Source organism: Carcharodon carcharias, chromosome 5, assembly GCF_017639515.1.
Source record: "Carcharodon carcharias isolate sCarCar2 chromosome 5, sCarCar2.pri, whole genome shotgun sequence".
NCBI classification, from domain to species: Eukaryota; Metazoa; Chordata; class Chondrichthyes; order Lamniformes; family Lamnidae; genus Carcharodon; species Carcharodon carcharias.
In genome coordinates this window covers 35,251,043-35,275,191 of record NC_054471.1, presented here as the reverse complement: position 1 = coordinate 35,275,191, position 24,149 = coordinate 35,251,043, and the positions used below count along the sequence as shown (strand labels likewise).

The 24,149-nt window shown below is 43.7% G+C and overlaps 2 protein-coding genes across 7 annotated transcripts in view; one reads left to right on the top strand and one right to left on the bottom strand.

The window, feature by feature from the left end:
• Nucleotides 1-23,357, top strand: part of rbks (ribokinase) — a 160,989-nt gene extending 137,632 nt beyond the window's left edge. For 3 of the 6 annotated variants that reach the window (XM_041188719.1, XM_041188723.1, XM_041188718.1), the window contains one exon: nucleotides 23,063-23,357. In XM_041188719.1, coding sequence (XP_041044653.1) covers nucleotides 23,063-23,236 — 174 coding nt within the window. In that variant the 3' untranslated portion in view covers nucleotides 23,237-23,357. Of the gene's footprint in view, nucleotides 1-9,862; nucleotides 9,969-23,062 lie in introns of those variants that run through there. The other 3 variants (XM_041188720.1, XM_041188721.1, XM_041188722.1) reach the window with 3 other exon arrangements.
• The window catches only part of mrpl33 (mitochondrial ribosomal protein L33), a 48,878-nt gene continuing 48,018 nt past the window's right edge, over nucleotides 23,290-24,149 (bottom strand). Inside the window, exon 4 of the mRNA XM_041188726.1 lies at nucleotides 23,290-23,553. Within this exon, the coding sequence (XP_041044660.1) occupies nucleotides 23,504-23,553 (50 nt within the window). The 3' untranslated portion in view covers nucleotides 23,290-23,503. The remainder of the gene's footprint in view (nucleotides 23,554-24,149) is intronic.

Below are 24,149 nucleotides of genomic sequence, written 5' to 3'. Positions count from 1 at the left end.
AGTGATTCATTTATGAATCAGTGTAATGGTTGACCAGCTTATGAATTAATATTTTCAATAGCCTGAAATTGACTACCAGATTTCTATAGTTTTACTGTGTAGAAAATTAATCTATGCAGTGGAAAAGCTGGCTGTGACCACAGGCATTTTACCCTGTGGACACTGTCATATTGTCTATCCTTGATCTCATTTGTCTTTGTGAATGATCTGCTTTGTGGTGAGGCATGTTTGTTTAAAAAAAAGGAAAACAGCAATGTTCAGTGAAAAAGAAATGGTATGTCAGCAGATAGGAATGCAATGGTTATCAACTGCAGTCTCTTTGAATGATTAACCAGTCGACCCTGGCTCTGTGGCTAAATGAGTCAAGTGCACGATTGCATGGAAGGTGGGATGAGTTTTCCCAACAGCTCTCTAGGGAGGAATTAAAAAGCAACTTCTACACATACTTCTCCTACCACTGTGGAAACAACTGCTGGATGAAAGCTTTTGCTGTGTGAAATGGAAGATGTTATCAAGAGTAGGCAACTTTGAAGATGCTAATAATAATATGCCTTTCAAAGCTTTGTATTTTGATGCACATTTAAAGAAGCAGCATCTCTGTGTTAGTCTTCTAATAAATATAAAATCGTTGTTGAAATTTTCACCCCTCCCACAATAAATTGCAATTTTCCACCTTTAGATGCCCTGAATTTCACCTTTCAAAAGTATTGGTAGAACACTTAACCTCTTTAGGTTAAGGTTGGTGTTATTTATCTCCTCAGTCTTTTTTGGCTCTAGTACACAATATTTTCTTTGTTCAAATTCTGCAGTCTAGAAATTCTTGTTAACCAGCATTGCTTCTTTTTCTTAAACAAAACAAATCCTCACAGTCATCAGTAATACTAGACAAAGCTCTAAGCAGGCACTCTCACAATGATCAGTGGCCCACAGTGGTTGTGACGACCTCCTGCTTCTGAACTCTAGCTAAGGCCTGTCTGAAATATATCACTTTCTTCTTTTACAAAAAAATTATTTGTATGCAAATGAAACACAAGCCTGTTCCCAAAAAGAGTGAATCTTTAAATTAGGTGGAATTTTGTCTGATATCACCTTTGACTTCATTCTTTGCAGGTGCTTTTGTTTGAACTTTTCAATTTTGTTGAAAATTTAATAGTGTGAAATTCTGATTATGTATAAGTGAGAGAATGAGAGAGTATTATTACAAGGCAGTAATACATCAAGTTCCGATGCTGCAGTGCACAATGAGACAGCAGCAAGACCCCAAGGTGAGCTCCCTCCTTAAAATATACTCCAGGTTATGGTCGTAGCTTCTGGGGCATATTCTGGTTGTGTACTTTATCTTATGTGGACATCATGGTAGAAGTAGCAACATTGTATAACTGGAATTGTGAGTCTTTAAAAAATTTACTTCTACTCCATGTTACAATAAGGTATCTTGGTATGAAAATATGATGTCAATTTTCACATTTACACTCATGAAACCCAGCTCTACCTCACCACCACCTCCCTTGACCCCCACTGTAGCTAAATTATCAGATTGTTTCACTGACATTCAGCACTAGATGAGCAGAAATTTCCTCCAATTAAATATTGGCTATTTAGACTAACAGACTAAAGCCATTTTGGTCCCCACTGCAAACTCAGTTCCCTAGCTACTGACTCCATTCCTCTCCCTAGCAACTGTCTGAGACCAAACCAGACTGTTTGGAACCTTGGTGTCATATTTGAGATTCCCACCACATATTAGCATCATCATTATCACCGCCTATTTCCACCTCTGTAACATCACCTGACTTCATCTCTGTCTCAGCTTATCTGCTGCTGAAACCCTCATTCATGACTTGGTTACCTCCAGACTTGCCTATTCCAGGACATCCTTGGCTGGTCTCCCACATTCTGCCTTCTGCAAACTTGAGGTCATCTAAAACTCTGCTGCCTGTGTCCTAACCTGCACCCTACCATTCACTATACTTGCTGACCTACATGGACTCCTAACCTTTATGCCTTAATTTTAAAATTTTCATTTTTATTTTTATATCACTCCATGGCCTCATCCCTCCCTATCTCTGTCATCTCCCCCAGCCCCACAACCCTCTGAGATATTTGCGTTCATCTAATACTGGCCTCTTGAACACCCCCAATTTTAATCGCTCCACTATTGGTGGCTGTGTTCAGCTGCCAAGGCCCTAAGTTCTGGAATAACCTCCCTACCTCTCTCCAGCTCTCTATCGTACTTTTCTCCTTTGAGACATTCCTTAAAACCTTCTTGTGTCCAAGCTTTTGGTCATCTGACCTACTATCTCTTGTGGCTTGGTGTCATATTTTGCCTTTAGTGTGCTCCTGGAAGACATTGGAACATTTTATTATGTGAACAGCATGATACAAATATAAGTTGTTATATACCTTGTATGTGTAATATTAGCTGATAACACATTGAAGAAGATAAAAGGCCTTCCTAATCTGCAAGAGCAAAGCACATAAAGTCACTGACCAGTTGGGACAGGTGACCAGTTTCTGTGCTGTAAATTCTACACAAACACTCAGCATGTTAGCATCTTGAAACCATCATAACCGTTACCAAATTTAACAATCTCATAGGGACCAGAATTTTGCAAGTTGTAGTTTTATATTTAAAACCTGAACAAGGATGGCGTATACGATTGGGGCCCACTTAACAGAACTACACTCGGGACAATTTAAAACCTTACAAATAGCTGGGGCAGTCATTTGAAGGGATGGGGGAAGAAAGATAAGTTGAAGAGTTGAATAAGCATCATGTGGGAGGTATTCCTGTGCTCATTGTGCAGACAAGTCTGGAATGACGTGAAATATGAAGGTACAAATCTATACACTACATAATTAATTCAGAGAAATTGTGTACAGGCGAGTTATGCAAAGTAAAGATTGCACAAGTTTCTATTAAATTATGCCAAAAAAATTCTGTTCATGAGTTCAGATCCAGATAAAAGTTTGCCAAGAAACATTGTTTGGGTTACATTTTCTAAAAACTAGATCACAGATAAGCTGAATTGCACATATTTGAACCGCAGCCTGTTTAATCATTTGCTAAGCAATTCATTCTGAAGAAAAACATCTACAAACATGATTAGGCACCCAGAAGCCACTGCTGACTCTAAGTGAAATGTCTATATTAACTGCATTCAATACTTGGATAATTGAGAGAGCAGCTGACTTTTGGTCAGGGCTAGACATTGTAATTAAGTGTTACACTTAGCTCACCTGTGAATATGAAGTGGTTTGGTGTGCCGAAATTGTAACTCCAAATCACATTTGGTCCGCTGGAGTGGATTTGCAGAGTGCTGTGCATTCCAATGTTAAGTGTAAAAACAAAGATAAGAATTGACTGTTGATATTTGTGTATAATGCTGCTGAGCTGTGGACATTAAGTAAGTGAATGACAAGGCAGCAATCCAAGGGAGAAACTTCCCATCTCAACTGTAATTGAGAACTCTGGCAAGGGTAGAGAAGTACTTCCACTTTTAATGAACCGAGTAATTACATTTAGATTTGGGAAATTGGAGGTGGAAAATCACATAATGAGTTATTTAATCACTATTGATGTCAATTAACAAAAACAACCCAGAAAACACTTAAATGTAGTCACTACTCTCCTGTCAAATGGCTTGAAAGTTACAACTTCTCTCCTCTCACTCCTTCCATCATTAAAAATGATGTGCAAATTCTCATTATGTACGGGCAATGTTGTTCGTCCTTTGAGGTCAGGAGAACCATTTTCATCATCAGCAGCGTTTGGTAGGGTTCTGGTGGGTACCCATGTGACTGTTAAGGTTGATCTCTGCCGGAAGGTTCTTCAGACAGTTGGGTTTTGGACAAGTTGCTGGCTTGGGATTTCCTCTCCTTATGTTTTCTCTTTGCTTCTGATATGCACTTGCTTTCGAAAGAAGCTGCACCAGGTGATGCAATCCTGGGCGCATTCTACCAGCTCTTGGGATCAATATCAAAGCTACTAAGGAAAGCCCTCAGACTGTCCTTGTAGCACTTCCTTTGACCCCCATGAAAGCACACCTCAGACTCAAGCTCTCCATAGAAGATTAACTTTGGTAACTAAATGTCAAGCATTCTGGCTAATGACCAGCCCGACTTAGTTATGGCCATCTCACTACGGTGTGGATGCTTGCCATGCCAGCTTAGGTGAGCGCCTCAGTGTCTGGTATTTTGTCCTGCCATCTGACCTTCAGAAGCTTCTGAAGACAGCTCAAGTGAAAGTGGTTGAGCTTCTTGGCAAGACGCAGGTACAGAGTCCAAGTCAGAGTGGGCTCTGTAAACTTTCAGTTTGGTAGGAAAACTTATTCCTCTTCCTTACCAGACTGATGTTCGAAGTCTGCTTTGGCGATGTGTCCTGCCATGGATATAGACAGCTCGAGAGAGTTTGCTGCTAAGATAAGTGAACTTATCCACTGCTGACAGGTTTTGGTCATGGGCTAAAACCTTGGGCCCGAGATAGGTCTTTCCTGGAGCAGGCTGGTGCATTTCTTCAGTTTTCTTCATGCTGATCATAAGACTGAAAGTTGTCACATGCACTGGAGAACAAATCCATGGTACACTGCATTTTCAGCTCTGATCTGTAGCTAGTGTACCATCATCAGTAAACAGGAAATTGCTCTTTGCCTTTGGTCATCACAGATCGAGCAGCTTCCCATCCATGCAATATCTGATTTTGATGCCAGGATCTCCATCGTGGAAAGCATCAGAAAGCCTGGCGGGGAATAACATGCTGGAGAGAATTGGTGCAAGTACACAGCCCTGCTTAACTCCATTAATGACTGGGAATGGGCTAAGCAGTCCCTTTTACTGTTCTTAGACAGGTGCGGTGGTACTTTTAGGCTTATAATATATCTGTTAGTAGATTTTGATAAAATGTTTTCCCTACAATTATTTCTGCTATTCAGTAACTGTTGAACCATTGAGATGAATTTCTCAGTGCAACCAGATTTCTCCATTACCTTATGAAGGCGTTCACAGCAGACTGCCTCAAAGGCGTTGGTCAGGTCAACAAACTTGCTGCAGAGGTTCATGTTGTCCTGCAGCTGTCTAACTGCAAATACCAATTCAGTGATTCTTAGACCTTTCTGAAACCACACTGACTATGTGGCAACAGATCCTGGTCAAGATGTTACACCAAACCAGGCTTGTCCAACCTTTTCTCACGCTTGGGAGGCTAATGAGCAAATTTCAGAAAGACAAAGCTTGGCACAACATTAAACATGAATTTCAAAAAAAAAAGCAGACATATGGAAAAAAACAGCTTGGTGAACCAAAAAAAATCATGACAATAAATTGATAATTAAGAAAAAATGAGTAATAAATAGACCACCTATAGAGTGTGAAAGGGTGAGTGTGTGTGTGAGGGTGGCTGAGTGAATGAGGATGAGTGAGTGTGTGTGAGGATGAGAGTGAGTGTGAGAGAGGATGGGTGAGTGTGAGTGAGCGTATGAGTGTGTGTGAGGATGTGTGAGTGTATGTCAGGACGGGTGAGTGTGTGTAAGGGCGGATGAGTGAGCGAGAGTGTGTGAGGATGGATGAGTGAGTGAGAGCGTGAGGGTGGGTGAGTGTGTGAGAGAGTGGGTGAGTGTGTGAGGGGGAATGAGTGAGTGGGTGTGTGAGGGTGGATGAATGATTGAGTTTGTGTGAGGATGGGTGAGTGTGAGGGTGGGTGAGTGAGTGTGTGTGGATGGGTGAATGAATGTGTGTGAGGGTGGGTGAGGATGTGTGAGAGGGTGGGTGAGGATGTGTGTGAGGTTGGGTGAGTGAGTGACTGAGTGTGTGTGGATGAGTGAGTGTGAAGATGGGTGAGTGACTGAGTGTGTGTGCAAGGGTCAGCGAGAGTGCCTGTTTGTGGGGGTGAGGGTGAATGAGAACCCTGAGACTGGGAGTGAGCCAGACACACACTCCCCTCCCACTCACCCACTCTCTCTCACACACACACACACACGATCACCTCTCTCTCTCTCACGCACACAGACGATCATCCCCCTCTCTCACACACAGACCCCTCTCTCACACACACACACACTCCTCTCTCTCTCACACTCACATGCCCTTCCTAACCCTCATGCACTCACTCACACCTTCACACTCACTCACTCATCCATCCTCACACACTCTCACTCACCCTCACAAACATTCATTCACTCGCCCAGCCTCAAACACACTAATTCACTCACCCATCCTCATATACACTTGTTCACTCACCCATCTTAGAAACATAGAAAATAGGAGCAGGAGTATGCCCTTCGAGCCTGCTCCGCCATTCATCATGATCATGGCTGATCATCCAACTCAATAGCCTGCTCCCGCTTTCTCCCCATATCTTTTGATCCCTTTCACCCCAAGAGCTATATCTAACTCCTTCTTGAAAACATACAATGTTTTGGACTCAACTACTTTCTGGGATAGCGAATTCCACAGGCTCACCACTCTCTGGGTGAAGAAATTTCTCCTCATCTCTGTCCTAAATGGTCCACCCCGTATCTTCAAACTGTGACCCCTGGTTCTGGACTTCCCCCACCATCAGGAACATCCTTCCTGCATCTACCCTGTCTATCCCTGTGAGAATTTTATAGGTTTCTATGAGATTCCCCCTCATTCTTCTGAACTCCAGCGAATATAATACTAACCGACTCAATCTCTCCTCATATGTCAGTCCCGCCAACTCAGGAATCCTCACACACACATTCACCCACAAACACACATACACACTCACTCACTCATCCATCCTCACCTATGAACATACACATAAACATACGAATTAGGAGCAGGTGTAGGCCACTTGGCCCGAGCCTGCTCCGCCATTCAATAATATCACGGCCGACCTGAATGTAACCTCAACCCCACATTCCTGCCTACCCCCGATAACCTTGCACACCCTTGTTACTCAAGAATCTATCTAGCTCTGCCTTAAAAATATTCAAGGACTCTATTCCACCTCCTTTTGAGGAAGAGAGTTTCAAAGACTCACAACCCTCTGAGAGAAAAGAATTCTCCTCATCTCTGTCTTAAATGAGCGACCCCTTATTTTTAAACAATGACCCCCAGTTCTAGATTATCCCACAAGAGGAAACATCCTCTCCACATCCACCCTGTTAAGACCCCTCAGGATCTTAAAGGTTTCAATTAAGCCGCCTCTTACTCTTCTAAGTTCCAGTGAATACAAGCTTAACCTGTCCAGCCTTTCCTCATAAGACAACTTGCCCATTCCTGGTATTAGTCTAGCAAACCTTCTCTAAACTGCTTCTAACACACGTACATCTTTGTTTAAATAAGGAGACCAGTACGGTACACAATACTCCAGAAATGGTCTTACCAGTGCCCTGTACAACTGAAGCATAACCTCCCAACTTTTGTAATCAATTCCCCTCACAGTAAAATATAACATTCTATTAGCTTTCCTAATTACCTACTGTACCTGCATACTAACCTTTTGTGATTCATGCATTAGGACACCCAAATCCCTCCACGTCTTAGAGCTCTGCAATCTCTCACCATTTAGATGATAAACTTCCTTTTTATTTTTCTTGCCAAAATGAACAATTTCACATTTGCCAGATCTTTGCCCACTCACTTAACCTATCTTTGTAGCCTCCTTACATCCTCTTCACAATTTACTTTACTACCTATCTTTGTGTCATCAACAAATTTAGTTACCATTCCTTTGGGCCCTTCATCCAAGTCATTTATATAATGTTGAGGCCCCAGCGCTGATCCCTGTGGCTCACCACTCGTCACATTCTGCCAACCAGAAAAAGACCCATCTCTCTGCTGCCTGTTAGCTAGCCAATCTTCTATCCATGCCAATATGTTACCCATCCCTAAGTGCCCTTGTTGAGAGCGCATTAAGAGTCAGGGACTGGAGTCACATGTAGGCCGGACCAAGTGGATGGCAGATTTCCTTTCCTAAAGGGCATTAGTGAACCATATGGGTTTTTACGACAATCATTTCATGGTCATCATTAGACGTTTAATTCCAGGTATTAATTGAATTCAAATTCCATCATCTGCCATGGTGGGATTCAAACCCAGGTCCCTAGAGCATTAACCTAGGTTTCCAGAATACCAGTCCAGTGACAATACCACTATGCCACCACCTCCTCTGCGATAACCTTCGATGTGGCACTTTATCAAATGTCTTCTGGAAATCTAAGTATAGTACATCCATCGGTTCCCCTTTATCCACAGCACATGTGACTCCTTCAAAGAACTCCAATAGATTGATTAAACATGATTTCCCTTTTACAAAACCATGTTGATTCTACCCAATTGCCTTGAATTTTTCTAAGTGCCCTGCTAGAACATCTTTAATAATAGCCTCTAACATTTTCCCTACACACACTTACTCACCCAACCTCACACACACTCATTCACTCACCCTCACACACATTCACTCACCCACCCTCACACACAGTCACTCACCCATCCTCACACACAGTCATTCACCCATGCTCACACACACTCAGTCACTCACCCATCCTCACACACACACTCACTTTCTCACACACACACTCACTCACCCATCCTCACACTCACTCACCCGCCCTCACACACACTCACTCACCCATCCTCACACTCACTCATTCACCCATCCTCACACACACTCATTCACCCATCCTCACACACGCTCATTCACACATCCGCACATGCTCACTCACTCACCCACACACACATACACACACACTCATTTATCCTCATGTACATTCATTTACCCATCCTTACACAGACATGCAATCACCCACCATCCTCTCACATGCACACACCCACTCACACACTCAGTCACTCACCCTCACACTCACTTATCACCTATCCTCACACACACACTCACCCATCCTCTCAGACACAATCACTCATCCACCCTCCCACACACACACTCATCCTCACACACACTCACTCACCCTCTCACAGACTCACTCACTTACCCACCCTCTTACACACTCACTCTCACCCACCCTCACACACACTCGTTCACTCAGCCATCCTCTCACACACCCTCAAACACACACCCACCTTCACCCACGCACCCTCACACACGCTCATTCACTCTCCCACCCTCACACACACACACTCGCCCTCACTCACGAAATTGACTGGGGGCAGATAGGTGCAATGAGAGCGGAGGAGAGACCTGGAATGAGGCCTGAGGCCTAGCGGCGGGACTGAACGCAGATGCCCGCTGAGAGGAACGTGAAGAGCCGGGAGGGACACGGCTGGAGCCGGGAATAAGCAGCCAGAGCCAGGCCAGAGCACTGGGAGCTGCAGGAAAGTGGCCAGAGCCACGGAAAAGCATGGTGAGTGTAGGCCCGTGTGCTCCAGAGTCTCTCTACCTTCACTTACTCACAGTTCCTGGTGTTCACTGCTCCACCAATCACAGCCTGTTTTTCTTCTAAGTTTGAAGCTGATAGGCTTACTATTGAAGCTTGAGATTGGAGGAGTAGTTCCCAGCAGAAATCTTCAAACTCACTGACCCGTCCGACTAGCATTTTGACCAATCGATCCGGGGTCACGTAAAGGGGCTTCGCGGGCCATGACGAGCCTGCACTGAATGATTCAGAATAATTTTGAAGATGATTTTGCTGGCGATGGAGAGGAATGAGATTCCTCTATGATTGTTGCACAGATTGGTAAGTTTTTAATGTCTTGTACATATGAACAGTGGAGACATCATTGTATTCTTATGGGATGGTTCCTTGCTCCCACATGGACTGAAAGTGTTCAGTGAGCTTCTTGACCAGGCATTGGCCTCAGCCTTGTAGACCTCAGCTGGGATAGCATCAGCTCCTGGAGCTTTGCAGCTAAACAAGAGTTTGATTATGTTCGTCATTTCCAACAGCACAGGAGAACAATCGAGATGGCAGCTGATGACCCCATGTAGGGAGCGTTTAAGCACATCAGATGATCATTAACACTCTTTTGAAGGCAAGTCAACTTACTGACGAGATGGTTCATGACAGTAAAGCCTACTCCAGCTGTGCACTGTTCTTCTTTTCTTCTGTGGTAGCCTGATGATTGCTTCTTGCATCAATGTGAAAAGAAAAAGATTAGTGAAGACAAATGTAGGTCCCTTACAGTCAGAAACAGGGGAATTTATAATGGGGAACAAGGAAATGGCTGACCAACTAAATACATACTTTGGTTCTGTCTTCACAAAGGAGAACACTAATAACATACCAGAAATGTTGGGGAACACAGGGTTTAGTGAGAGGAGGAACTGAAAGAAATCATAATTAGTAGGGAAATGGTGTTGGGGAAATTGATGGGATTGAAGGCCGATAAATCCCCGGGGCTTGACAATCTACATCCCAGAGTACTTAAGTAAGTGGCCCTAGAAATAGTGGATGCATTGGTCGTCACCTTCCAAGATTCTATCGACTCTGGAACAGTTCCTACAGATTGGAGGATAGCTAATGTAACCCCACCGTTTAAAAAGGGAGGTAGAGAGAAAACAGGGAATTATAGACCAGTCAGCCTGACGTCGGTAGTGGGGAAAATTCTATAGTCCATTATAAAAGATTTAATAGCTGAGCATGTGGAAAACAGTGGCAGAATCGGACAGAGTCAGCATGGATTTATGAAAGGGAAATCATGCTTGACAAATCTACTGGAATTTTTCAAGGATGTAACTAGTAGAGTTGATGAGGGGGAGTCAGTGGATGTGGTTTATTTGGACTTTCAGAAAGCTTTCGACAAAGTCCCACATAAGAGATTGGCGTGTAAAATTAAAGCACATGGGATTGGGGGTAGTGTATTGAGATGGATAGAAAACTGGTTGGCAGACAGGAAACAAGGAAAAGGAATAAACAGGTCTTTTTCCGAATGGCAGGCTTTGACTAGTGGGGTACCGTAGGGATCGGTGCTGGGATCCCAGTTATTCACAATATATATTAATGATTTAGATGAGGGAATTAAATGTAATATCTCCAAATTTGCAGATGACATAACACTGGGTGGGAGGGTGAGCTTTGAGGAGGATGCAGAGATTCTTCAGTGTGATTTGGACAAGCTGAGTGAGTGGGCAAATGCATGTCAGATACAGTATAATGTGGATAAACATGAGGTTATCCATTTTGGTAGCAAAAACAGGAAGGCAGATTATTATCTGAATGGCTATAAATTGAGAGAGGGGAATGTGCAACAAGACCTGGGGTGTCCTTGTACACCAGTCGCTGAAGGTAAGCATGCAGGTGCAGCAGGCGGTAAAGAAGGCAAATGGTATGTTGGCCTTCATAGCCAGAGGATTCAAGTACAGGAACAGGGACGTCTTGCTGCAATTGTACAGGGCCTTGGTGAGACAACATCTGGAATATTGTGTGCAGTTCTGGTCTCCTTATCTGAGGAAGGATGTGCTTGCTATAGAGGGAGTGCAGCGAAGGTTTACCTGTCTGATTCCTGGGATTGTAGGATTGACATATGAGAAGAGATTGAGTCGATTAGGATTATGTTCGCTGGAGTTCAGAAGAATGAGGGGGAAATCTCATAGAAACTGATAAAATTCTAATAGGACTAGACAGGGTAGGTTTATTTGACTGACTATGAATATTGTGTCAGATAAATGCAGATGAGGAAGTCTTTTCAACCCATCCTATACAATTCACATTCAATTATTTTTTAAATTATTCCTGGGATTTTACCTCCAGTCCTTTGCCTGAAATTGGTTCATGTATTAATCACTATTCTGGTGATTCTGAGATTCTTGAGTGACAAATCTACTACAGAATGCATAGCCCATACTGCCCCTTGAGTTGCTCCATCATTCAACAAAATTGTGGCTGATCTCTCAACTCCACTTTCGCATCCTATCCACATATCTCTTGGAAAAACATCATATTACATCACCCTTTTTCTATTTCTACCTATCTCTACACCCTTCCCCATGCAGTGTTTTACTCACCAATATATTATAAGTCTCAATCTGCCTCCTAGTTTGGAGTCATCTGCAAATTCGACCAATTTGCATTGAGTTCCTGATTGCAAGTTGTTAATGCAAATAAGGAACAGTAGGGGTTACAACACAATCCCACTCAGCACCTCACCCACCCTGCCCTGCTGCTTTCTTGCATTTTGTAAATTTGTTATTCTCACCCAGGTTTTACCATGAACACTCAATGTTTCCAGTTTCAGCAGCAATCCTCTGCGAGAAACTACTGAAATTTAAGTTCACCAAGACTCTCAGCTTAACATGTTTTAAAAAAAATGATTTCTCAGGATTTCCCCTTTCGGTGCTGATTTATTAGATCATCATGCTTAATTTTACACTCAATATCAATTATATCATTTTTATTTAATATACAAGTTATGCAGTCTAGTTTGTCAGTTTAGATATCATAACCAATGTGTGCCCTAACAGGTGTTCAATTTGCATGAGAATAAATTGAAAGACTGTACAGTACTGGATGGGAGAACAGCGTGCAAGAAGCATAGATAGTTCATGAAGTTATTTTGGGCTGGAGGAAGGTTTGTAGTGGAGTTCCCCAGGGTCGGTGTCTAGGTGTGCAGGGGACAATTTCAAAATTTGTGGATGATATGAAGCTTGGGAGTGTTGTCAACTGCAAGGAGGACGGTGTGCAACTTCAAGAGGACATAAACAAGTTGGTGGAGTGGGCAGATGAGGTTCAATGCAGAGAAGTGTGAGCTAATGCATTTTGGTAGGAAGAACATGGATATGCAATAGAAACTAAGGTGTAACATTTTGAAGGGGGTGCAGGAGCAGAAAGACTTGCGTGTATATGTGCATAGATCATTGAAGGTGGCAGGACAGGTGGAGAGAGCAGTTAATAAAGCATATGTTATCCTGGGCTTTATTAATAGGAGCATAGATAGAAGAGCAGGGAGGTTATACTGAATTTATATTCCTCCTTACACCTCAGCTGGAATATTGTGTACAGTTCTGGGCACCATATTATAGGAAGGATGTGAACATTGGAGAGTGCAGAAGAGGTTTACAAGAATGGTTCCAGGGATGAGAAACTTCACCTATGAGGATAGATTGGAGAGGTTGGGACTGTTCTCCTTGGAGAGAAGGCAGATAAGAGGAGATTTGATAGAGATGTTCAAAATCATGAGGGGGCTGGACAGCATAAATAGGGAGAAGCTGCTCCCGCTCGTAAAAGGATCAAGAACGAGAGGGCACAGATTTAAAGTGATGTGCAAAAGAAGCAAGTGTGACTGCTTGCACACAAGCAGGGGAGAGACCTCACCCTGAGTGAGACACAACCAGAGTGAGTGTGGGTATTGACAATTTGGTGCACAGTGGGAAGTCGGTGCGGAGGGGAAGAGGTGCTCTTTGCATTTTTTCTTTGCTATCCAACTTCTTCAATCTTCAGAGAGTGGTCTTGCCCTGCTGCAGCAGTAGAGGCTACAAGGGAGAGAAATAACTGGAAAGTAGTGGGTAAGGTCATGTAAGTATTTACTACTTTTATTACTTACAGTTTAAGGTCTTTTTGTGGTTTATAGTTTGTATATTCAGTAGTAATGAGGATCAGGAAAGAAGGGCCCTAGAATAATTGATTTAAAAGGCTTAATTTAAAGGGATAAGTCATGGCAGGAGAGCTCAAAGCTGTGGCGTGCTCCATGTGGAAAGCCGGGAACATTTCCAGTGCCCGGGACCAGCATGTGTGCAGGAAGTATGTCCAGCTGCAGCTTCTGGAAGCTCGGGTTTCAGAGCTGGAAAAGCAGCTGGAGACACTGTGGACCATCCTCGAGTCTGAGCGCATCGTGGATATCACATTTAGAGAGGTGGTCACACCATAGCTGAAGGGACTTGAGGAAAGAAGGGAATGGGTGCCCACCAGGCAGTCCAAGAGAAACAGGCAGGTAGTACAGGAGTCCCCTGGGGTCCTGCTTGCAAATCCGTATTCCATTTTGGAGGCAGATGAGGGCGCTGGCTCCTCCAGGGAGTGCAGACAGAGCCAGGCTTCTGGCACCACAAGCAGCCTATCTGTACAGGAGGGAAGAGCAATAGTGATAGGGGATTCTATAGTCAGGGGAACAGATAGGTACTGCTGTGGCCCTCAACGTGACTCCAGGATGGTGTGTTGCCTCCCTGGTGCCAGAGTCTGGGATGTCACTGAATGGCTACAGGGCATTCTGAAGGGGGAGGGTGATAAGGCAGAGGTCATGGTACATGTTGGTGCCAATGACATAGGTAGAAAGAGGGATGAGGTCTTGCATCAAGAATTCAGGGAGTTAGGCAGTAGACTGAAAAGCAGGACCTCTCGGGTTGTAATCTCTGGATTACTCCCAGTGCCAAGTGCTAGCTAGCACAGAAATAGGAGAATAGCGCAGATGAATATGTGGCTTAAGAGTTGGTGCAGGAGGGAGAGTTTTAGATTCCTGGATCACTGGGACCGTTTCTGGGGAAGGTGGGACGGTCTACATCTGAACCAGAGCGGAACTAACAACCTTGTGGGTGGGTTTGCTGGTGTTGTTGGGAGGAGTTTAAACTAATTCGGCAGGGACAGGGGACCCAGAATGTTAGCAGAATAGGGACATATCATAATACAGTAAAACAATCAAGTCAGAGAGAGTACAGCTGCATTAAGTTTCAGGGGAGTAAGGCAAGGCTGAATGGCCTCTACTTTAATATCAGGAGTATTACAGGTAAAATGGATGAGTTAAGGGTGAGGATTGACATGTGGAGTTGAGATATAGTAGCCATCACAGAGATGTGGTTGAGGGAGGGACAGGATTGGCAGCTCAACATTCTGGGATATAGAATCTTCAGGCGAGACAGGGGAGGGGGTAAAAGAGGAGGAGGCATTGCATTATTAGTTAAGGAGTCAGTTATTGCAGTAAGGAGAGATGATATTTTGGAGGGGGTATCGAATGAAGCTTTGTGGGTGGAGTTTAGGAATAAAAAAGGGGCAGCCTCATTGTTAGGTATTTATTATAGACCCCCCCCCCCAAGATAGTCAGCAGGAAATTGATAAGCAAATATGTGCACAACTTGCGGAGGTGTGTAAAAGCAATAACAATAGGGTAATTGTATTAGGTGATTTCAACTTTCCCAACATTAATTGGGATAGACATAGTGTTGAGGGCTTGGATGGAGTGAATTTCTCGAAATGTGTACAGGAGAATTTTTTTGGTCAATATGTAGAGGATCCAACAAGGGACGGCACAGTGCTGGACCTAATTCTGGGGAATGAAGTTAGACAGGTGGCTGAGGTGATGGTGGGGGAGCATTTTAGTGATAGCAACCACAACATGGTACAATTTAAGCTTGTTATGGACAATGAAATAGACAAGTTGCTAAAAAATGCTTTGCATTGGGGGAGAGCGGATTTTAGTGAAATAAGGCAGGATCTGACCAAGGTAGACTGGGAACAGCTATTTGTGGATTGGTGGAGTGGGTGGTAAAGTGGCAGATGGATTTTAACATAGAGAAGTGTGAGGTCATATATTTAGGGAGGTCAAACAGTTACAGGGATTACAAAATAAATGGGAATATACTAGGAGAGGTAGATGAAGTGAGAAATCTTGGCGTACAAGTACACAGGTCCTGAAGGCAGCAGTTCAAGTAGACAAGGCTGTAAAGAAGGCATATAGAATGCTCTCCTTTACTGGCAGAGGTATAGAATATAAAAGTAAGGATATAATGTTGCAATTGTATAAAACATTGGTGAGGCCACAACTGGAGTATTGTGCACAGTTCTGGTCGCCACATTACAGGAAGGACGTAATAGCTCTGGAGAGAGTGCAGAGGAGGTTTACAAGAATGTTGCCAAGGTTAGAAAAGTGTAGCTATGAGGAGAGATTGGATAGGTTGGGGTTATTCTCCTTAGAACAAAGAAGGCTGAGAGGTGACTTGATTGAGGTGTACAAAATTATGAGGGGAATAGATAGAGTGGGTAGGATAAAATTGTTTCCCTTAATGAAGAATTCTAGAACCAGGGGACATAGATTCAAGATAAGTGGCAGAAGGTGTAGGGGGGACATGAGGAAGAACTTTTTTATGCAGAGGGTAGTGGGTGTCTGGAATTCGCTGCCTAAGTTGGTGGTAGAGGCAGAAACTTTAAACTCTTTTAAAAAGTACCTGGATCTGAACCTAAAGTGCTGTAAGCTGCAGGGCTATGGGCTGGTTGCAGGAAGGTGGGATTAGAAAGGGCACCTGCGTGTCCTCGGGCTGGCATGGACAAGATGGGCCGAATGGCCTCCTTCTGTGCTGTAACTTTTCTATGGTTCTATGGTTGTGGGGAAATCTACAGAAGAGCAGTGAGGGGTGTTCAAAAAGAAAATAGGGGGGGTACAGGTGCATCATGTTCCCTCTAGGGTGATAGGGAGGAGTAACAAGCCCAGAGAACTATGGATGACCAGAGATATTCAGGATATGATGAGAAGGAAAAGAGAAGCTTCTATCAGGTACAAGGGGAGCAAATCAGCAAAGGCATTAGTGGAGTACAGAAAGTGCAGGGTGGAGCATAAAAAAGCAATTAGGAGAGCAAAGAGGAGATATGAGAAAGCTCCAGCTGGTAAATATAGGGAAAATCCCAAGATATTCTATAAGTATATCAATGGGAAGAGGATAACCAGGGAAAGAGTAGGGCCCATTAAGGACCGAGGGGGCAATCTATGGGCGGAGCCACAGGACATCGGTAGAGTGTCGAACGAATATTTCACATCCCTCCTCACCCAAGAGAATGAGGTTGAAGGTATGGAACTCGGGGAGAGGGACTGCGAGGTTCTTGAGCAAATTGATATATGGAGTGACAAGGTATTGGAGGAGGCTTAAAGGTGGACAAATCTCCAGGTCCGGATGATTTGTGTCCCAGACTGCTGAGGGAGGCAAGGGGGGAGATCGCAGGGGCTCTGACCCAAATTTTTAATTCCCCTCTGGCCACAGGGGAGGTGCCAGAGGACTGGAGAACAGCTAATGTGGTTCTACTGACTAAGAATGGTTGTAGAGGTAAGCTAGGGAACTACAGGCCAGTGAGTCTCACGTCAGTGGTAGGGAAACTATTGGAGAAAATTGTGAAGGAGAGAATCTATCTCCACTTGGAGAGGCAAGGTTTGATCAGGGATAGTCAGCTTGGCTTTGTCAGAGGGAGATCATGCCTAACAAATTTGATTAAATTTTTTGAGGAGGTGACCAGGTGTGTAGATGAGGTAGTGTAGTTGATGTAGTTTATATGCATTTCAGCAAAGCCTTTACAAGGTCCCACATGAGAGACTTATAAAGAAGGCAAATGCACATGGGATACAGGGTAATTTGATAAGGTGGATTCAAAATTGGGTTAGTTGTAGGAAACAGAGGGTGATGACAGAAGGATGCTTTAGTGACTGGAAGTCCGTGTTCAGTGGCGTAGCACAGGGATCTGTGCTGGGTCCCTTATTATTTGTCATTTATATAAGCGGCATAGATGACTATGTGGGGGGTAGGATTAGTAAGTTTATGGATGACACAAAGATTGGCCGGGTGAGGTTGAGTGTCTTGGGCTACAGGAAGATATAGATGGGATGATCAAATGGGTAGATAAGTGGCAGATGGAATTTAACCCTGAAAAGTGTGAGGAAGGAGTAATTTGACAAGGAAGTATTCAATGAATGGGATGACACTAGGAAGTTGTGAGAAACAAAGGGACCTTGGCATGTGTGTCCATAGATCTCTGAAGGCGGAGGGGCATGTTAGTGGGGTGGTGAAAAAGGCATATGAGACACTTGCCTTTATCAATCGAGGCATAGATTACAAAAGTAGGGAGGTCATGTTGGAGTTGTATACAACCTTGGTGAGGTCGCAGCTACAGTACTGTGCGCAGTTCTGGTCACCACGTTATAGGAAGGATGTGATTGCACTGGAGGAGATGCAGAGGACATTCACCAGGATGTTGCCTGGGATGAAACATTTAAGTTATGGAGAGGTTTTTGTCCTCACTTATCACCCCACCAGCCTCCGCATTCAAAGGACCATCCTCCGCCATTTCTGCCAACTCCAGCATGATGCCACTACCAAACACATCTTCCCTTCACCCCCACTGGTGGCATTCCGTAGGGATCGTTGCCTCCGGGACACCCTGGTCCACTCCTCCATCACCCCCTACTCCTCAACCCCCACCTATGGCACCTCCCCATGCCCACACAAAAGGTGCAACACCTGCCCCTTCACTTCCTCTCTCCTCACCGTCCAAGGGCCCAAACACTCCTTTCAAGTGAAGCAGCATTTCACTTGCATTTCCCCCAACTTAGTCTACTGCATTCGTTGCTCCCAATGCGGTCTCCTCTACATTGGAGAGACCAAACGTAAACTGGGCAACCGCTTTGCAGAACACCTGCGGTCTGTCCACAAGAATGACCCAAACCTCCCTGTCGCTTGCCATTTTAACACTCCACCCTGCTCTCTTGCCCACATGTCTGTCCTTGGCTTGCTGCATTGTTCCAATGAAGCCCAATGCAAACTGGAGGAACAGCACCTCATCTTCCGACTAGGCACTTTACAGCCTTCCGGACTGAATATTGAATTCAACAACTTTAGATCTTGAACTCCCTCCTCCATCCCCACCCCCTTTCTGTTTCTTCCCCCTTCCTTTTGTTTTTTCTAATAATTTATATAGATTTTTCTTTTCCCACCTATTTCCATTATTTTTAAATCTTTTATGCCCTGCTTGCCTTTCCACCCCACCCCCACTAGAGCTGCACCTTGAGTGCCCTACCATCCATTCTTAATTAGCACATTCGTTTAGATAATATCACCACCTTCAACGTCTGTGTTCTTTTGTTCTTTTGTCTGTGACATCTTTTGATTATCTGTTCTCATCACTGCTTGCTTGTCCCTACAACCACACCACCACTCCCCCCCACTTCTCTCCCCCCACCCAACTCCCCCCCCCCCACCTTAAACCAGCTTATATTTCACCCCTCCTCTTAGATTCACTCAGTTCTGTTGAAGGGTCATGAGGACTCAAAACGTCAACTCTTTTCTTCTCCGCCAATGCTGCCAGACCTGCTGAGTTTTTCCAGGTAATTCTGTCTTTGTTTTGGATAGACTTGGGTTGTTTTCGTTGGAGCAGAGAAGACTGAGGGGTGACCTGATCGAGGTGTACAATATTATGATGGGCCTGGACAGGGTGGATTGGGAGCAGCTGTTCCCATTAGTTGAAAGGTCAGTCATGAGGGGACACAAGTTCAAGGTGAGGGGCAGGAGGTTTAGAGGGGGATGTGAGGAAAAACTTTTTTACCCAGAGGGTGGTGACGGTCTGGAATGTGTTGCCTGGGAGAGTGGTGGAGGCGGGTTGCCTCACATACTTTAAAAAGTACCCGGATGTGCACTTGGGATGTCATAACATTCAAGGCTGTGGGCCAAGTGCTGGTAAATGGGATTAGGTAGGTAGGTCAGGTGTTTCTCATGTGTTGATGCAAACTCAATGGGCCGAAGGGCCTCTTCTGCACTGTGTGATTCTGTGATTCTATGACGTGAGAGGAAACTTTTTCACACAATGAGTGATTCGCATCTGAAATGCACTGCCTGGAATTGTGATGGAGGCAGGTTCAGTCGAGGCATTCAAGAAGACATTAGATGATTGTTTTTATTCAAATAATGTGCATGGGTGCGGGGAAAAGGCAGGGCAATGGCATTAGGTCATAATGCTCTTTTGGAGATCTCGTGCCGACATGAGGGGCCGAATAGCCTTCTGTGCTGTTAAGATTCCGTTATTCTGTGTGAAGTTATCCTTGACCAGCTAATCACAGAATTATTTAAGTGCAGAAGGAGGCCATTCGGCGCATCGTGTCTGCATCAGCGTTCTAAGAGCAATTAGCTTAGTGCCGCTCTCCCTCATTCTTCCCCATAACCCTGCCGTTCTTCATCTTCAAACAACAGTCTAATTCCCTTTTGAAAGCCTCAACTGAATCTGCCTCCGCCATACTCTCAGGAAGTGCATTCCAGACCTTAACCACTTGCCGTGTGAAAAGTTTTTCCTCACATCGCTTTTACTTCTTTTTCCAATTATTTTAAATCCGTGCCTTCTTGTTCTTGATCCTTTCACGATTGGGAAGACGTTGTCCCAATCTACTCTGTCCAGACCCCTCATGATTTTGAATACCTCTATCAAATCTCCTCTCAGCCTTTCCTTCTCCAAGGAAAACAGTCCTAACTTCTCCAATTTATTTTCATACCTGAAGTTCCTCATCCCTGGACCATTCGCATGAATCTTTACTGCACTGTCTTCAATGCCTTCACATCCTTCCTGACGTGTGATGCACAGAACTAAATGCAATACTTCAACTGAGGCTGAACCAGTGTCCTGTACAAGTTCAACATAATGTTTATATGCCCTGAATAATTGTGCACGTCCTAGACACCATGGAGTCAAGATCATAGAGTTATAACGGCACTGAAGGGGGCCTTTCAGCCCATCGAGCTTATGCCGGCTCTCTGAAGAGCAATCCAATCAGTCCCATTTTCTTGCTCCATCCCAATGGGCTATGGACGGTCATTTCCCTAAAGTGCCCATCCAATTTCCTTGTGAAATCAATGTCTCCTCTTCCACCATCCTCATTGGCAGCGAGCTTCAGGTCAACCTTTCGCTGCATAAAAAAAGTTATTCCTCAACACCCCTGCAGCTCTTGCCCTAAAACCTTAAATCGGTGTCCCCTACTTCTTTTATTATTAGCTAATGGGAACATCTTTTCTTAGTCTATCTTATCTAAACCTGTCATGATCTTATACACCTCTATCAATTCTCCCCTCAATCTCCTTTTATAATCTTCCTTACTTGCATTCACACTTCTGACAGTATGGGTTGGTATTTCTTTAATCTGTTGAGTCAATAAAATGTGTCACTCCAACCTAAAACCCACTTTCTTTGGCTGGGGTAATGATGTATTCCTGACTGGCTTCCTGCCAGTATCTGATGGCCTGCCAGTCCACCTGAGGAAAATTCATATGGTGCTGTAGCAGGCTGCACCTGGGAGTCCTGGTGAGCATTGGCGAGAGCCACACAGAAGGGCTGGGAACCTGAACTCTGCTACTGCCAAAACCCCCACCTACCCAGCAGGCAAGAAAGATGCAGCCAGCAGTGGAAAATAAATTACGGTAATTGCTCAGAGTTGGTGGTAGCTCACAGCCTGATTTTTCCTGACATTTTTTTGTCCTATTTGACTCACAGAATCACAGTGCAGAGGAGGCCCATCGAGTCTGCACCGACACGTGAGAAACACTTGACCTACCTACCTAATACAATTTACCAGCACTTGGCCCATAGCCTTGAGTGTTATGACGTGCCAAGTGCTCATCCAAGTACTTTTTAAAGGATGTGAGGCAAACCGCCTCCACCACCCGCCCAGGCAACGCATTCCAGACCATCACCGCCCTTTGGGTAAATAAGTTTTTCCTTACATCCTCCCTAAACCTCCTGCCCCTCACTTTGAACTTATGCCCCCTTATGACTGACCCTTCAACAAAGGAAAACAGCTGCTCCCTATCCACCCTGTCCATGCCCCTCATAATCTTGTACACCTCGATCAGGTTGCCACTCAGTCTTCTCTGCTCCAACAAAAACAACCCAAATCTATCCAACCTCTCTTCACAACTTAAATGTTTCATCCCAGGCAACATCCTGGTGAATCTCCTTTGCACCCCTTCCAGTGCAATCACATCCTTCCCATAACTAGTTCTATACAACTCCAACATGACCTCCCTACTTTTGTAATCTATGCCTTGATTGATAAAGGCAAGTGTCCCAAATGCCTTTTTCACCACCCCACTAACGTGCCCCTCTGCCTTCAGAGAGAGGACATTGGAGGAAAATCCAGGCCTCAGATTTTTTGCAGTGACCTACACAAACTTAATTCTTTTCAAGGACTTTAAAATTTTGATTCCTCTACCTTTCTTGTGCCATCTTCCACATTTTAAAATCCAATCTTGGGTGCCACCACCTCCCTATTTCCTGATTTACCCAACCACCTCATGCTCTGCAACTTTTGTGGTTACCTGTGCCTCCAACCTTAGCCCTGTTAGTTTTCTCAATTTAAAAGATATGGTATGTAGAATGGAAATGGTCAAGGTTCACTTGTGTTCGGCTCCTTCCAGCAGAGCATGTTTAATTGACACTGTCACAGATCTAGCTTTTTGAATTTTGAGGGAGCGGCTAGCTATTAGTAAGCAAGAATTCTCCCTGATCCTCAAAAGGTAATAATTGAGCAAAAAAGAGAACATCTTAATACAATTCCTGTAATTGTACACTGCATTACAATTGCATTCCACAGATAACATTCCTATGGCCTATCAAAAATGGAACATTGTTCCACAGAATATTCATACCTCTATCTGTGTACTTATCCTATCTTTCAATCTATTCATCCAATTCCTTTTAAAAACAGGAGTCAAATTGACAAAGTATCATTTGACAGCCATATGTCCCTTTGGTAACAGCAGGAGTAGAAGCTAAGAGTTTATGCTTAAATTAATTTCAAGAAAGCTCTGTTTTTTTGACTCGCTCACCTGCTTTTAGCTGCTCCAGATTAAATAAATTGAACCCCAAACGATCCAAATTGTACAAGGTCCACTGGAAACAGCAAGCTAAATCAGTGGATTGGACCTCATCATTACATTCTTATTATTTTAAATGACAACCATATCCCACACCATTTTAGTGAGTTCACTATCAAAATGGTGTGGCATATGGCTAGATTGCTAATCTGTCAGATTTACAAAAAGTATGCAATAAATTGTGCAATTTTGCTTCACTGGGTATTTTGTTTCAGTGAATCTGCTCAGGAGGCAGCAGTATAGGATTATAGGATTTACCATTTTCCTTTACAGCCATCCTCAGAGGTGCTTACCTCTCATTGGAAGTAACACAGTCATGTTCATGATCTTAGCAGGCCTCCTGTTTAGCCGACAGGTTATGTCCCAAATAAAAAGGATAGGGAGGGAGAATAAACCAGACCTTCTTGCTTGTTACTGAAGGGAGTTGGCAGTAGTTGTGAGTTTACCAAGACAGCAAGAAAATATATCATAGCTTACGAAATGAATTGCCATTAGACCTTTAAATTTAGTTGGGAATATGAAAACTAATTTTTTTTTTAAAATACTTTTAAGGGTGCAGGTGACAGCTTTGTGGGTGCCCTGGCATTCTACATGGCTCACTATCCTTGCATGGAACTGGACGAAATGAGCAGAAGGGCCTGTGACATTGCCTCGGTGAGCGTCCAATCACAAGGAACTCAAGCTAGCTACCCCTACAGAGCACAGCTCCCACAGGAACTATTTTAGGAAAAAGCTGCGCGTTTCAGGAAAAAAATGAAGAAATGGGCCATTCATCATGGTAATATTCATAGTTAATTTTATTGATTTTTTTTCAAATAACAAATTGTAAATAAAAGTGCAAAAGGAACACTTCTCATGTTATCGTCTCCTTTGGAAATATCACCATCATCTTTTGCGTCATCCCAAAGCCACAGATGATATTCTAATTCCAGGAAATCTTGTTCAGTTTCTAAACTATCCTTCTACAAAGCCAGTCCATTTAAGCACCCTATATCAGATTGACCTGATTTTCTTCTTTTCAAAGAAAAGGACATGCTTGTTCACTGCAAAGGAAATAAAAGAAAATTACTATGCAGGGTACTAAAACAAAATTGGCACCAAGTTAGCAGCTGCTAGGAACCCATCTGACTACACAGAACAACTGAGATTAGGGAGTCATCATGTGAGGAAGAGTGCTGCCGCTGCTTAGCGGGTTATAGCGTAAACAGGTTATAAGCGGGTTACAGCATAAACATTTCACCAGAGAATTTTTTTCACTGACTCACCCTCATCTGCTTTTACTGAAAATCCAGCTAATAGCTGGAGAAGGTTTTTTTTTAAAATGGTAAAAATGGGCATATCTTGCTAATAGCAATGCCAGTAACTAATGGTGAAGGAAGCTCTTGTCCCTTGAAATTAAGCTCCAGTACTTGTGTACAATGTTGCATGTCGATACAAATTTCTTTTGTGTACAGCTTCAACAGAAGCACATTAAAAATAACCAGTTAATATTGCCATTAAAAAAAAACAGAAGGGAATTTAATACAAGCTTAGTAGCATATACTTGTATTCAACGGACTTTATTTCAAGACACTGAAGCCATTTGTTTTCTCAAAGGTAGAGGTGAAAAAACAATAACCAAATGAAATAATTATCAAAG